This window comes from Montipora foliosa, chromosome 6, assembly GCF_036669935.1.
Source record: "Montipora foliosa isolate CH-2021 chromosome 6, ASM3666993v2, whole genome shotgun sequence".
Classification (NCBI taxonomy): Eukaryota; Metazoa; Cnidaria; class Anthozoa; order Scleractinia; family Acroporidae; genus Montipora; species Montipora foliosa.
This window is the reverse complement of record NC_090874.1, coordinates 4,035,616-4,049,345: the sequence shown is the minus strand read 5'-3', so window position 1 is coordinate 4,049,345 and position 13,730 is coordinate 4,035,616. Positions and strand designations below refer to the sequence as shown.

General features: G+C 40.4%; 1 protein-coding gene across 1 annotated transcript in view; it reads right to left on the bottom strand.

The window, feature by feature from the left end:
- The window catches only part of LOC138006368 (U5 small nuclear ribonucleoprotein 200 kDa helicase-like), a 49,319-nt gene that overhangs the window by 10,026 nt on the left and 25,563 nt on the right, over positions 1 to 13,730 (bottom strand). Inside the window, exons 24-33 of the mRNA XM_068852644.1 lie at positions 12,915 to 13,088; positions 12,053 to 12,213; positions 9,752 to 9,850; positions 7,745 to 7,873; positions 6,559 to 6,660; positions 3,965 to 4,054; positions 3,231 to 3,409; positions 1,834 to 1,891; positions 1,520 to 1,722; positions 892 to 1,042 (exon numbers count right to left, since the gene is read on the bottom strand). Coding sequence (XP_068708745.1) covers positions 892 to 1,042; positions 1,520 to 1,722; positions 1,834 to 1,891; positions 3,231 to 3,409; positions 3,965 to 4,054; positions 6,559 to 6,660; positions 7,745 to 7,873; positions 9,752 to 9,850; positions 12,053 to 12,213; positions 12,915 to 13,088 — 1,346 coding nt within the window. The remainder of the gene's footprint in view (positions 1 to 891; positions 1,043 to 1,519; positions 1,723 to 1,833; positions 1,892 to 3,230; positions 3,410 to 3,964; positions 4,055 to 6,558; positions 6,661 to 7,744; positions 7,874 to 9,751; positions 9,851 to 12,052; positions 12,214 to 12,914; positions 13,089 to 13,730) is intronic.

Sequence of the window (13,730 nt, the reverse complement as noted above, 5' to 3'; positions counted from 1 at the left end):
ACGGTTCGATTCCCACACTTCGTGTTAAATGTGGGTTCTCTACTCTGCTCTGAGAGGTTTTTCTCTGGGTACTCCGATTTTCCTCTTTCATTTTCTGTACTGTGTCCCCAGTGGCCCGGGGCCAAATACACTTGACACTTTAATCATAACCATTACAATTTTCTCACATTTGATTGGTGCATTAACTACTTTATTTTTTACTAATTATTGTGTAGGGTTGAAATCGGACAGTGAAATCGGACAGTTGCATCAATCAATCATATTAAGTGCACTCAGCTTAGAGCGGTTTTCAATTGAGTGTCGAAAGTAATTAGATAATTACTTTGGTTTATGATTACTTCACTCAGTGATTGGTTCAAAGTTCTCGCGACATTTTTTCAACCAATCAGAAGTGAAACCAAAACCAATCGTGGCTCACGCGTGCACATTTTCCCGCGCTTTGTGTCGGCTACGTGTAATTACTTCGAGTTTTGATTGGTTTGCCGGATTGTCTCAGTCCTTTCTGATTGGCCAAAGTAATTACTTTGGTTTTGGTTTTACGACACTCAATTGAAACTCGCTCTAATCCACCAATCACAGAATTTCTCACGATAGCCATAGCAACAATCACTTACCCCACCAAACTGGGGGATTTTCCAAAATGGGACAGTGAAAAGGGAATGCATTATTTTTGCTTTCTCTGAAATTGTAATGTTTTTGATAAATTGGTAACAGGACTTCGTGTCGTCCAATTCGGTCTGTAATCATACTCGTGATTAAACAAATCGGATTCCCGCTACGCGGTCGTCCGATTTTGTTAATCACTCGCATGATTACAGCCCAAACTGGACTCCACTCAGTTCTATTACCATTATAAATCAAGTTCATTATTATTTCTCCTTTTGAACTCACCTCAATAGGAAGCGGTTCATACAAGAATTTCTTGAAATATTCTTTCTTGGATGCCTGGCAGAGAATCACAGCCTTTCCAGAGTCATCCAAAAGAGGTCTGTTTGCGCGACCAATCATTTGTAAGACATCGGTAACAGGATAGTCCACATAACTGCAAAACGAAAAACACGACAATATGAGAGCGAATCGCAACGACATGGAGGTCATGCTTTGCTGCAATCAACAAAGTAAATTATAGAGTTCACTCCTGTTCAAATAGATGGGCAAATTCGTTGGAAGAAAGACACTTAATGTTTTTCCTTGCAAGAGGAAAGTAGCACAGACACCAACGAACCAGCAGTGCATGGAAGTTAACGTGAATGAATACAAAAACGCACTACCAGGTTTATACAAAAACAGCAGTGACTTAATTTTAAGTAAATTAGAGAAGAACCAAAAAGAATTTGACACGCCAGCACCATGCACATCTTCATCCGGGTTTCCAATCAAAACCAAACTGGCCTGTGTTCTCTCGCCGGAAAAGCCAAAGAAAGGAACACGCTGAAAATTAGGGCTTAGACACTGACTCCCGCAAAAAGAAGAAAGAAGAACGCTTGTTCGCTTGCTTGGTAAATATTGCGGGACTTACGCATGAATCTTTCCTTCATAGAACTGTGTGTCCATAATTATGGCAAGGTGAGCGCTCATGTTTATCGCCCACGATAGATTGCGTGACACAATCACCACCTGTATCGCACCGGAATTGAACAGCTGTTCCACGATCTTCGTTTCGGTATCGGACAAACCCTCGTGTAAATAGGCCACACCATATCCCACGGTCTCCTTGAGCGTCTGAGGAGAAGAGCAAAATAACGTAAGATGAAATTTATGGAAGAAAGAGAACAAGAAAAAAAAAGAGAACAGAACAAAATACATGTAACGCAATTAATCCAACATATTAACCTTGTCATTTAAACGCCTGATAAAAGGTTGGAGATCCTCCTCTGTGCAATGAAGGAATCTGTTAAAAAAACGGAAATGTAAATTTTTTGTTCGCCAAATGCCGATAATCGGTATATCTCCTCAGGTCATAATAGTTATGATCATGTCCAAAACCAAAGCTAAGCCATTTGTCGGTCACAACACTCCTCTTAACGTGACAGGGCCTAAATCAGACTCTATGTCTAGCGCATTCATTCATTACAGTATCTGTTGTGTTTTCCTGGCGCACCTGTAAAATAGCCAACTGGTTTGCCTCCCGCCAGTTGGGATTCTTAACAATTGTATATGTTCAGTGCTCGGAGATATTAGCTTCTAGCTACTCTAAAATTCCGAGGGTTTTTTTTTTCAAACCAAAGCAACAAATCATTGAAAAAGCGTATGATGCGGCGTGCTTATTCTGGCGTCGCAAATGCAAAACCAACCAATCAATGCGATACATTTTCCTAGCTTGCGACCATCTACTTAATCGACTGGTCGCTATTCCTGCATCGATTGGCCTGACGTTCTCCGTGAAATCTGGCACTAAGTTACAGAATTCTCTTAACTTAATTCTCACTAGACTTAAAAGCTAAAAAAACAGCTCAATTGGTGGACAACATTGGAAAGTGCAGCAAAGAGATTTTTTTTTAAATACATCCTTGCATTCAGTTTTTCTCCTTTTTTTTTCTTTTTCCTTTTGCAACGAGGTAACAGAACGGTGGAAGCAAAGCAAATTCTTTGACAGAAAAACTCGTTTAAGGACGTTCGCGCCAATTGTTTCTGCGCATCCTTACTGCGCACGCAAATGCACACGCCAGGTCATACACGAGCGCGCGCGCTAAGTAATAAAATGAGAAATGATAGGGCAAAAGGCCATTGCTATAGCTTTGCCTGGATTTAACGGTGTTGGACGTTCGCTGACCCCTATTTTTGTCCAAAAATGAACAAAAAATCAATGTGGGAAGTTAAAAAAATTTCAAGATTTCTGCTCACGGGACATCAAATCCTGCCATCTTGCGGCTGCAAGGCGCGTGAAACTGTGGTCGTTAAATGCGAACTTGATCTTTAAGGAACCTCACCAGTTCACTTAATAAGTCCACTAAATAATATTTGGCAGAGAAGATTTCACTTCAAAGATTTGATTGCAATATATTTGAGTTTACAGACACTGGCCTTATTCGCTAACGAAGCCCGATTTTGCCACATTTTGGGTGTTTTCCGGGCATGTTCTCTCCAAAACGGAGTCGGTGACCCCCCCATTTTTTTTACATTTCTGACATAACTAACTCATTATCTTACAGTGGTAAAAGTTTCAGAAAAAAATCAATGTTGAAAAATTTTCGCGCGAACGTCCTTAAGTTGATCATTGAAGATCTTACCGTTGCGCATCATTCTCAGCACCGGAGAAAGTCAGCAGATCCAGTGCAGTTAGTTTGGTCTGCCTTCTCGAGGGAACGAAAACGATCACAGGTTTCTTTGGGGAATGCTTCACGATCGCCTGGTAGGTGGGCTTTGTCATGGCAATCAGACGAGATGCTGTGTGGGTGATGTTGAAACCCTGAAGAAAACAAAAGAGTAAGTGAAATGTAATCAGCGATGGTGGTTTAGGATACGTAAAAGCACAACATTGGGGGTTTAGTGATGACAGCGTGCGTATGGAGGAGAGATATCAAACTCCTGGTGAGTTAGTATATCGGAACGATCAATAGAAAGGTTAGTTGTTCCAAAGAAAGAGGAAGAGGACAAAAGTTATAAATAGGAAAGGCACTACGACAAGCCAACAGATGCCCACAGTTCGCACCTCTTCCTCCAGCTGAACTAGTCTCCAGATTCAGTTCTTTGTGGAATCCCTTCCCTAAATTCAAAAGCTAAATATGCCGAGGCCGGTCGCTCAAAGCCTGGTTAGCGGTAACCGTTGATTAAGAGATATCAAAACGTATAGGTTTCCATGGTTTTAACACTGGTTAGCGCAAGCCACGGTTCGACAACCCGGGTCAGGATTTCAAAAGAACAGGCTCTCTCTCCCTCTCTTATCTATGCACTGCTCATCAAAGAGAAGTTTTTTTAAAAGCCAAAACTGCCCCAAAACTGAGTCAAACAACAAATTGCTCACCTGTATGTGTAGTTCGAGTGGCACAGGCCTGACATTGGGATGAAAATTAAATAAGCCTGTGGCACTGACGCCGAGCCACTGAGAAACGTCCTGCATAACACAGAAAAAAAAAATGGTAAACGAAAATCAGGCTGTGAAAACTGAGAAATAATTTGGAATACCCTGCTGTCCTTTGACAAGGATACATAACCTGGGTAACTGCATACATTAACACACAAACAAGGAGTTCAAACTGATTTTTCTACTTTGACCGCGAGGTAATCGAGACGAGAGTAAAAATTACAAGGGTTCATTCACCCGCTATTTTCGTATTTTGCTTTGTCCCAATTTCTTCGTTGTCAGAATACGATTCAATATCTCTTCATGAAGGACAGCTTTCTACTCAGACTCTTTAAACCACGATTGAATACTCTCATTAGTTAGTAAAACTCTTCCGACATTCGACTGGCCGGCGAGTACTAAAGAATGAAAAAGGCAATTTTACATGTATCTAGTAAGATAGCTAACCTACAAGAAGGACAATTATGCAACCTCATATCGTCCTAGTGTCAACAAAGTTGAGTTCAGGAAGAAATAACATTAAGTTTAATCACTGGTTGCACTTTAATGACCCATTACAACAAAACGAGTTGGCACTTTAAAAGATATCCTAATTACAATCCTAAACCTAATATGATAACAATTTAACTAGACTACACCACAATTTTAACAAGACTACAAGAAAGATAATTACATGTTTCCAACCTCATACCGTCCATAACGCTATTCACCAGATAAATTATTATTCAATGGATAGCGCAATTGATTTCGCTATGACTTATCCACTGGATAGTGATTTATCCGGCAGATAGCGCTATCCATCTTTTGCACACTGGAGCCTAGTGTCCACAAAGTTGAATTCAGGAAGAAACGATATTAAGCTTTAATCACTGGTTATATTTTAACAAAACGATTTGGCACGTTAAAAGATATCCGAAAGGCAACCCTATCTAATAAGATAACAATAAACTAATTTAACTTACACTACAGGGCCCGGTTGTTCTAAAGCGGGTTAACTTAATCCATGATTAGCGTTAACTTTTGTTTCATGTTTTCAACTTTTTGGTGAAAGTTTCTTTTGCTTATTTTTGTTGTTCAGGATTGACTTCTTCTAATGTAAAGATTTGCCGAATATCAGCGTTGAACAGCATTTGGGAATAGAGAAATAAACTCCTTGGTTAATTTTTAATCTGGGATTAGCGTTAATCGGCTTTTGAACAACCGGACCCAGGATAATTAATAAAACGATTTGGCATGTTAAAAGATATCCGAAAGACAATCGTATCTAATATGATAACAATAAATTTATTTAAGGTGATTCCCTGGTTTTGCATTGCGCATTCCTACTGCGCACGATTTTTCCGTCATCAGCACGCGCACATGAGCGCGCGCGCGTACAAAACATAAGGGATTTCCCTCAAACTAAGCTCGATAGCGAGATAAAAGCTCCTTTTCTCTTAAACGAGCACGGTGACCCCCACTTTTTATTTTATAAATTCAATGAGAACAATATCCGCAATAACTGAGAAAAAATTTGGCAGAAATCTATAGCTACTTTTTTGGCAAATGAAATAAATGCTACAGATAGAGACGTAACGGGCCCAGCAGAGCAAGTCCAAATTATGTTTCCTTTAAAGGATAAAAATATCAATTAATAATGCAGGGTATTTGAAGCCATTTTTTCTGGGACGTAGATGAATAAGCAATCAAAGAAAGTCGAACTCTGTGTGATATAGCACGCCGCATTGAAAAATAATCGATCTTGTTTGTTGTGCACTGAGATAACCAAAAGTCACCTAAATAACCATTTTTGTCAGCATCGTGGCATGAAAACAAGCACGGTGACCCCCTCTTTTTATTACCTTTTTAACATCTCCTTGTACTGTAATGTCATCATACCAAGTTTCATCGGAAATCTATGACGGGTTCTTTTACCCGGGAATCACCTTAACTACACTACAAGATAATTAAGCAACCTTTTTTCATTGGTTGATAAACTGGCGCGAGATTTTTAAACCAGTCACAAAGGGTAGCAATTGCAATGGTGTCACTTTTGAAATACCATAAAACTCTTTGTTTGTCCCCCAAAATGTTGCATTTATAAGCGTTGGTTTTCTTTCCCTTGGGACCCAAATAAATAAACCAATACACGGCATTCAACTACGACAACCAGACTTGGCAACAACTTGAAGGAAGTGCGAAAGAGAGAAATCATCCTCGCACTTGTCTTTTTCAGATGGCTTTGACGGGGATTCGAATCCATGACGTTTGAAACCAGTGCGGCTTACAGATGAAAGAGAGAAATGATGCTCGCACTAAAATCTGCATGACAATTTAATCTTTTCGTCTATAGACCGCACTTCAAAAATATACATTTCTTTCACCCTTGAAGGAAGTGTTAAAACTCATAAGAGGCGTAGTCTCGGTTACAAAAATTTGGTTTATCAACGGAGTTGATAATGTAAATTGACCACCGTACAGAGATTCTAAAAGCTGACGTTTCGAGCGTTAGCCCTTCGTCAGAGCGAATCGAAATCGATTCGCGAATCGGTTACCTTGGCATTTGCCAGAGACGAACTCAGAGACACGATTCTTATGTTACGCTCGATCTGAGAAGAGATGTACCGCATGCGGGAACCAATGACTTCCATCACCGGCTGAAAAAAGAATGCAGATTGCGGAGTAAGCACTGGTAAATGTCTTCGGCATAGCTATTTAATGGCCGGAGCTCACCAGGACGATTTGAAATTTGCGTAAAAAAAACCATCGTGGAGACTTCGTGAAACAATAAGAAATCACTTTCCACCGCGATTTAAGACTGGTTTTCAGTAACAAAGCTTGCTTAATGAAAGTGCCCGTGATAAAAAAAAATTTCACTTCATTTTTTCCTTCAGATTTTGAAAGTGTGTTTCTTTAACAGCTGACTGGCAAAATTTTGACCTTTGATCTTTATCCAAAGGTCGTTTACTTTGACTGTAGGTTTTGGATTTCACGGTCCGCCATTACTCACGTTCAAAACTGACCGATTGGACCTCAGAGGGTTGGATCCAGAGAAAAGTGACCTCAAAGGCTCACTAGCTAAAAAAATGTAAACTCGAGTTTTAAAGTCTGAAAGCCCAAAACTCCCGTAATGTATTATTAATTCTGCGCCGTACACACGCCTTGCATTCCCACACTAGTGAGCCTTTGGCATCATTTTCTCCTCGAACCAGCTCTCTAAAAACTTTAAGTTAGTAATGGCGGACCATTAAATAGGAAAATTCCAGCTAAAATAAACAGGTGTCTTTTTGAAATCAAGGCTTAAAACTTTGGTCGCTTAACATAGTTTTGAAATCCAAAGAAAAATAATTGATTTTTTGGTCACAGGGGCACTTTAAGCAAAAGAAACACCATTATCACTGACAGCAAATAGGTAAGCCAGCGTATGTTGCTTGTGATTAGCTTTCGTGGCAAATAAAAACTTGCCGTTTTTCCTTTGAAATTCATGCCTTGATACCCGGAGATCAAGGGTTCAAGACTCGTTCTGACGACTCGTTGAATTTACTCCTGGTAGTCCCTGGTTCAGTTTATCTGCTGCACTTGCAAATTGCCAACTGGTTGACCTCCGGCCTTTGTATTCATATTTAACGCCGCCTTCACCCAGAACAAAATTATGACTTCCACAAATCTACTATTACTTTACATGTAACTCCGACAAGACAGTCTAACCACGTCTACATTTTTAAGACCATTTCTCCCTACCCCTGATTCTCCGCCAATTAGATGAGCTTCATCTAGAATAAACAAGTGTACATTCTGCACATTCTTCCTCTGTTTCCATCTCCGTGATAACACATCCCATTGTTCCGGTGTACTCACGATCACGTTACCCTGAAAACACAGTCATATATGCTGATGTCCGATCTCACCCATAGATCACTTGCTTGTAAGGCGCATTTGAATATGTTAATAGAAAATGCGCTATATAAATTCATTACCATAACCATCACAATCAAGTGCAAAGAAAGACGATGCAAATTTGCTGCCACAACAGCATTCTTCCTTGAAATAAACGTGCTTATTATATAGCCAGGAGTGTTTTACTGGAAAATACACCACTCGTAAAAATTCATACGAAACTACATCCGGAACCCAAGTGGCGTAATTTCCATATCCTCACTAGTGAAAATATTGATGACGTCATTTCCCTTTTTGCATGGCTATTGCGGCAGTCAGTGAAAAATGGGGTCTTCCTGCATGTACCGAAAAGCACTGTATTTTTCGTCACTTGGGATTAGTCTTTATTTGGAGTTGTTTTGTTTTCTGTCTTTGTTTCTTTTGTTTTACGTAATCTGTGCTCCGGTACCTGCAGAAGAAACCGAAAAATGGCGATCGATCGATAGATTCGTGAAGTTCTCTGAAGCTGACGTAAGATCCTTCTCTGAGAAACAAGAAAATGGTAACACGAAGAATAAAACTTCATATAACTTAAAATTATTCAAGGGTTCCTTGTAAGTGAAGAAGAAGAAATGCGAAAATTGAAGAAATTCCTGCCGCCGAGCTGCAAGAGTTTGTGATAAAGTTTGTGCTCGGTGTTAGAAAGAAAAATGGTGGTGAGTAAAACACTCCTGTCAATAAAATAAAAAGAAACTTCCACGTTAGCTCGAAGATATGAATTTTATGTTGTCGTGGCAAGAACAATACCTCACCAGTGTGCGCAGCGAACGAGTGAGACATTGTTCTTCTCGCCACCGAGTCATATGCTCTATCTATTTGAAGTGCATGTTACAGACAAAAGAGTGAAGTGACCCTCGCAAATATCTGGACAATTTAAGCAATTGTCCCTTACAGGCACCTGAAAATTCAGGCGGCTTCACTGCCTTGTTTTTGTCGCCAATCAAGAGGATTTTACGATGCCAGGCTTCTTAAAGCTGGTTGCCATTAGCAACAGAAGCATAAGCACGAGCAAGATGTGCAGACGCATTAACGTCTTGTTGATTAGTTTCTCTTGCCTCAAAAAAGTACCGAGTTTGCTTATGTTGCGTTGCTAGTGGAGACAAAAGTTTAAAGGGGCCTGTGTCACAAAATTGAGCGACTGGGAACTGGCAACCAAATCAAACGAAACGTAAAAATAACAACGTAAAAGCACTGAACAAAAGTTTGATTAACACAGCAAATACAAAAGGGTGCAAGGATGTGCAAAATTGAACAAGAATAAAATGGGTTACAATTACGTTAATTGTAACCCGCTGAATTGTGTAGCGTAAAGGGGCGAGTAACTGGTAAAATTACATGAAGTATCCACTGCACTGTCGTTACACAACTCCCTGAAAGGTTGTTTCTTTGTAACTTAAGACTACAACACAGACCCGAAAATGAATAACTGTCTATACAATGGCAAACTCCTTTCATTTGTCGTCCCTAGTTTCGCCAGATCTGAGGCTTTGGTAACAAGGGGGAGCTAACGCTGCATCCTTCAGCCCCTTCGAAGAAATATCAACTTTACAGGGGTTAGAGAAGGGGGGTTCGGACTCCTCCCGACCCTCCCCCGAGATCCGTCGTAATTTACGATGGAAACGGTCCATTTCCGTATTTCTTTTTTCTCTCTCGGGAAATTCAAATTGAGCGAAACAAAAAGTTTCAAAAGGCGGAGTTTAATTTTAGAACGAATGGAGGTTCCCTTTAACGACACCTTTCTGAATCTTATGAGGAGACCACACATACCGTGACAAGAGCACCTCTAATGCTTAAACTAAATCCACCACTTACCTTAGCGAGAAGTTTTAGATCTGCACTCGTTTCTCCCGTTAACATCACGACATTCTTACCCAACTGAAGACCAAACTTGCTCTGCCAGTCTGCATAAACCTACCAAAACCAAAAACAATTATTTCTTTTTTAGAGCGGTTTTCAATTGAGTGTCGAAAGCAATTAGCGAATTGCTTTGGTTTTGCATTACTTCACACAGTGATTGGCTCAAAGTTCTCGCGCCACTTTTTCAACCACTCAGAAGTGAAATCAAAATCAAACGTGGCTCGCGCGTACACATTTTCCCGCGCTTTGTGTCGGCTACGTGTAATTATTTCGAGTTTTGATTGGTTTTCCGGATTGTCTCCGTCCTTTTTAATTGGCCAAAGTAATTACTTTGGTTTTGGTTTTACGACACTCGATTGAAACTCGCTCTATTCCACTTAGTAAGCCAAATGAATGAAACTGACGAAGGGCTAACGCTCGAAACGTCAGCTTTTAGAATCTCTGTACGGTGGCCAATTTACATTATCAACTCCGTTGATAAAACCAAATTTTTGTATACTACTTCCCCACCGACGCAGCACCACAGTTTCTTTAGAAACTACCCCTTCATTCAAATGAATGAAACGTTACCACCAGGGGAAGGGTGGGGGGAGGGAAGGGAAGCGACTCACATTTTGATACGTGTAGCAGCGACAAGACAACCACAAGATTTTAGTTTGTCCGTAAGGGCAAATCCTGGCACATTGAGGAGGAAGGATGGCACAGTCGGTTAGTGCGCGGCCTTGGTGCAAGAGGTCCTGAGTTCGATTCCCGGATCTCGCATCCTTGTTTCGACTCCTTTCCTTTCCGTGTAGCTAGTAGCTTTAAATACCCGTAAAACGGAGCACTGATGGAGAGGGGGGAGTAAAATGAGCGCACCGTCGACCTCAGGTTTGTCAGTGATTAAAAGTTACTGTTACGAGTTATCGACGTTAAATAAGGTCTACTTTACTTTACTTTACTTAGAATGACACCATTTTAAAAAAAAGCTGAGAGCCCTGTGAGCCAACTGAATCTACAGTAATACAGAATGGGCAACAATTTCCTTCAACTTGTCGCGCAACACTGTTGCTTTGCAAGTGAGAAAAACTCTGTTTCTCGTTTTACAACCTACGTGGCCAACTTGTCACGCAACAAAATCCTGTGCTGCAAGTTGCGTCAACATGTTGCGGAGAGTGAGACGAAAATAAACTCAGTCCTTTTTTCATGAACTTAACCACTTCAAAAAATTACCCTTTTCGACTACTGGCCTTTCGCAGACCAAAGCCGTTCTCAGAGTGCGCGATAGTTCGCGTAAAGCGTTTTCCTTAAGCTCCCTATTCCTGTGGTTCAAATTTATGTTTCCCATAGGCAGGGAAAGCCCTTAGAGCTTTGTAACGACTGAGTTTATTTTCGTCTGACAATTTTCACCTTCGTTCGCACACAGCATACCTCTTTCTCCGTCAGCCATGTTTGTTGTTTTTCTTTAATTTGCCGCGATACCGCGCGACAACCAATCACAAGTCCCACTGCATCAATTCGTTGCCAAAAGTAGAGCTTCGTTCTCACTCTCCGCAACATGTTGACGCAACTTGCAACAAAAGATTTTCTTGCGTTACAAGTTGGTCACGCAGATGGTAATAAGGGCAATTAAGTTTTTCAACTTGCAAAGCAACAGTGTTGCGCGACAAGTTGAAGGAAATTGTTGCCCGTATTACTTGGTCTTAAAGAGGATACACTTTACTCGCTCTACAAGAAGGACTATTAATATGATGCAACCTCATACCGTCCTAGTGTCAACAAAGTTGAATTCAGGAAGAAATTAACTTTTAAATCACTGGTTGCATTTAAAAAATAACTCAATACTCATTTTATCAGAGAGAGACAGCTCCTTTCAATGGACTTCACACCTTGAATGAAAGTAATAGACTTGTACTTCAACGCATTTTCTTCAATAGGGTTCCTTCGACATGTGCACCAAAAAGATTGATACACATTAATATGGATTGCATTTTTGGAGAATATATAAATAGCGGCTCCCACAACAGGTTCAAGTTTCCAAATGAAGCTCTCGGTCGGCGCTTTGTCCAGTTATTGCCTAAATGCACAAGCAAGATTCTGTAATATCAAATCGCACAGAAAAGGACACCACGAAGTCAAGCGCACCATTGTTGTGGGATGAAGGCCCACTATAGTTCGCCATTCATGGCATGTACATTATTTAAAAGGAAATGATTGTTGTCTGTTGGTTTACATGTAACAGAAGGCAAACTGATGTAAAGGTTCCATGCAACTTGCCTGGTCAGCCAGGGATTGTAGAGGAGTCACATAAACACATCTACAGTCAGATATCTGCTGAAGAAGTCGCAACACAGCAAACTCGGCACAGATGGTTTTGCCACTGCCGGTAGGGGCACCAATCAGAACATTCTCATCCGAACTGCACAATGTGTTGAAAACTGGAGATATAAGTAAATAATTTGTCAGTATCACAATGAAATTGTATCCATGTGTTCTATCACTCAGAAAAGTCCTATTGACGGCTGTTGCAACATATATCTAAATGGCATCATACACCATGAGTCTCTCAAACATCACTATTGAGCCAGCAACATTTTGTTGGAGAGAATAGACAGCACCTCAACATGAGATCTCCGTGTTCTACTCTTTTGAGGTCTTCATATGAACTAGGGTTCTGCAGCAGGCCCTATAGTTTATACTCCATTGAACCAGAAGACTTGCTACTCCAACCATTTTACAGATAAGATACCACAGGCAACACTTTCTCCTCAATGATTTTAAGAACCCAAGAGTTGGTCCAGTCAGCATTTATCCGCACTACATCCTGTGTGGTAATCTAATGCTTTAACAACTAAAATCTACAAGCTCTTAGAAACCTCAAAGTTATTGAGAGTTAAGTCATTGTTTTCGTTCTTTGTTTCTTTACTTTTTAGCTGCTTTGAGGTTTCAATTTTCAAACCCTTCTTTTTTAAGGCATTAGCTAAAGCCAATTTGAGGGTTGAGTGCAGGCCATTAACCCTTAATTTACCAAAACCAAAACATGCAAGTTAATCGCAGTAAGTACACGTAACTACAGACATTGTTCTGAAAGAGAATTTAACACAGAAGGCCAAACGTAATTGTAAATTCCAGGCCTCACCTTGCGTCTGTATTGGGTTAAAGTAGGGAAACTTGTCTTTGTATAGACTTTCAAAGGCAGGGTTTCTCAGAGCAGACACAGGAAGAGGTTGCAAGTCCAGCAATTCAGTGGGGGGAGGGTTCTTTTCCGGCAGAATCAAATGACGGAATGAAACTGGAAGCTGGGTTTCAGATCCTAAAAAATGATTGTAACAAAACAAAGTTCATAAATAGTGTTTCACGTGATGTCACAACGGCCATGTTGGTGTCCCTTTACAAAGGAACGGTAGCCATGTTGGTGTCCTCAACTAATCCTCCGGGAATTGAGCTATAGTATCAGGCAAACGTTCTCTTTGGTTTCGGTGGAAAAACAAGGTTACTGATCACATGAAAGAAAACACTATAATTATTGCAAGAAGCCTCTTGCCAATACAGTCATGTTATCATACTTGATAAACATCTTTTATACAGGGTTGACCTCTAGATATCCCCTTTCGAGAGATATTTTGTAGCTTTGATTTTTTTTTTCTCTCTTGAATAAAATATTGTATCGTATTGTATTGTACACATATAATTTTTTCCACAAAAATATGAAGAAATCTATAACTTAAACTTCCCGCAGTCTCAAAGTTGCAGCCATGGACAATCCTTCTCCTCCTCCCCCTTACCCCTCCTTGGTCAGTAATTGGATACCACCCCCTTATATCATTACCTTCTGCCCTCTGACTGCTGCCTGCACCTGTGAGCACTGCAGTCAGAGGACCTCACTCATAAGTTTTAAAATGTGGGTCAGGTTCTACTGGGAACATAAATTTCTTATTGACTGGGTTTGTTAGAT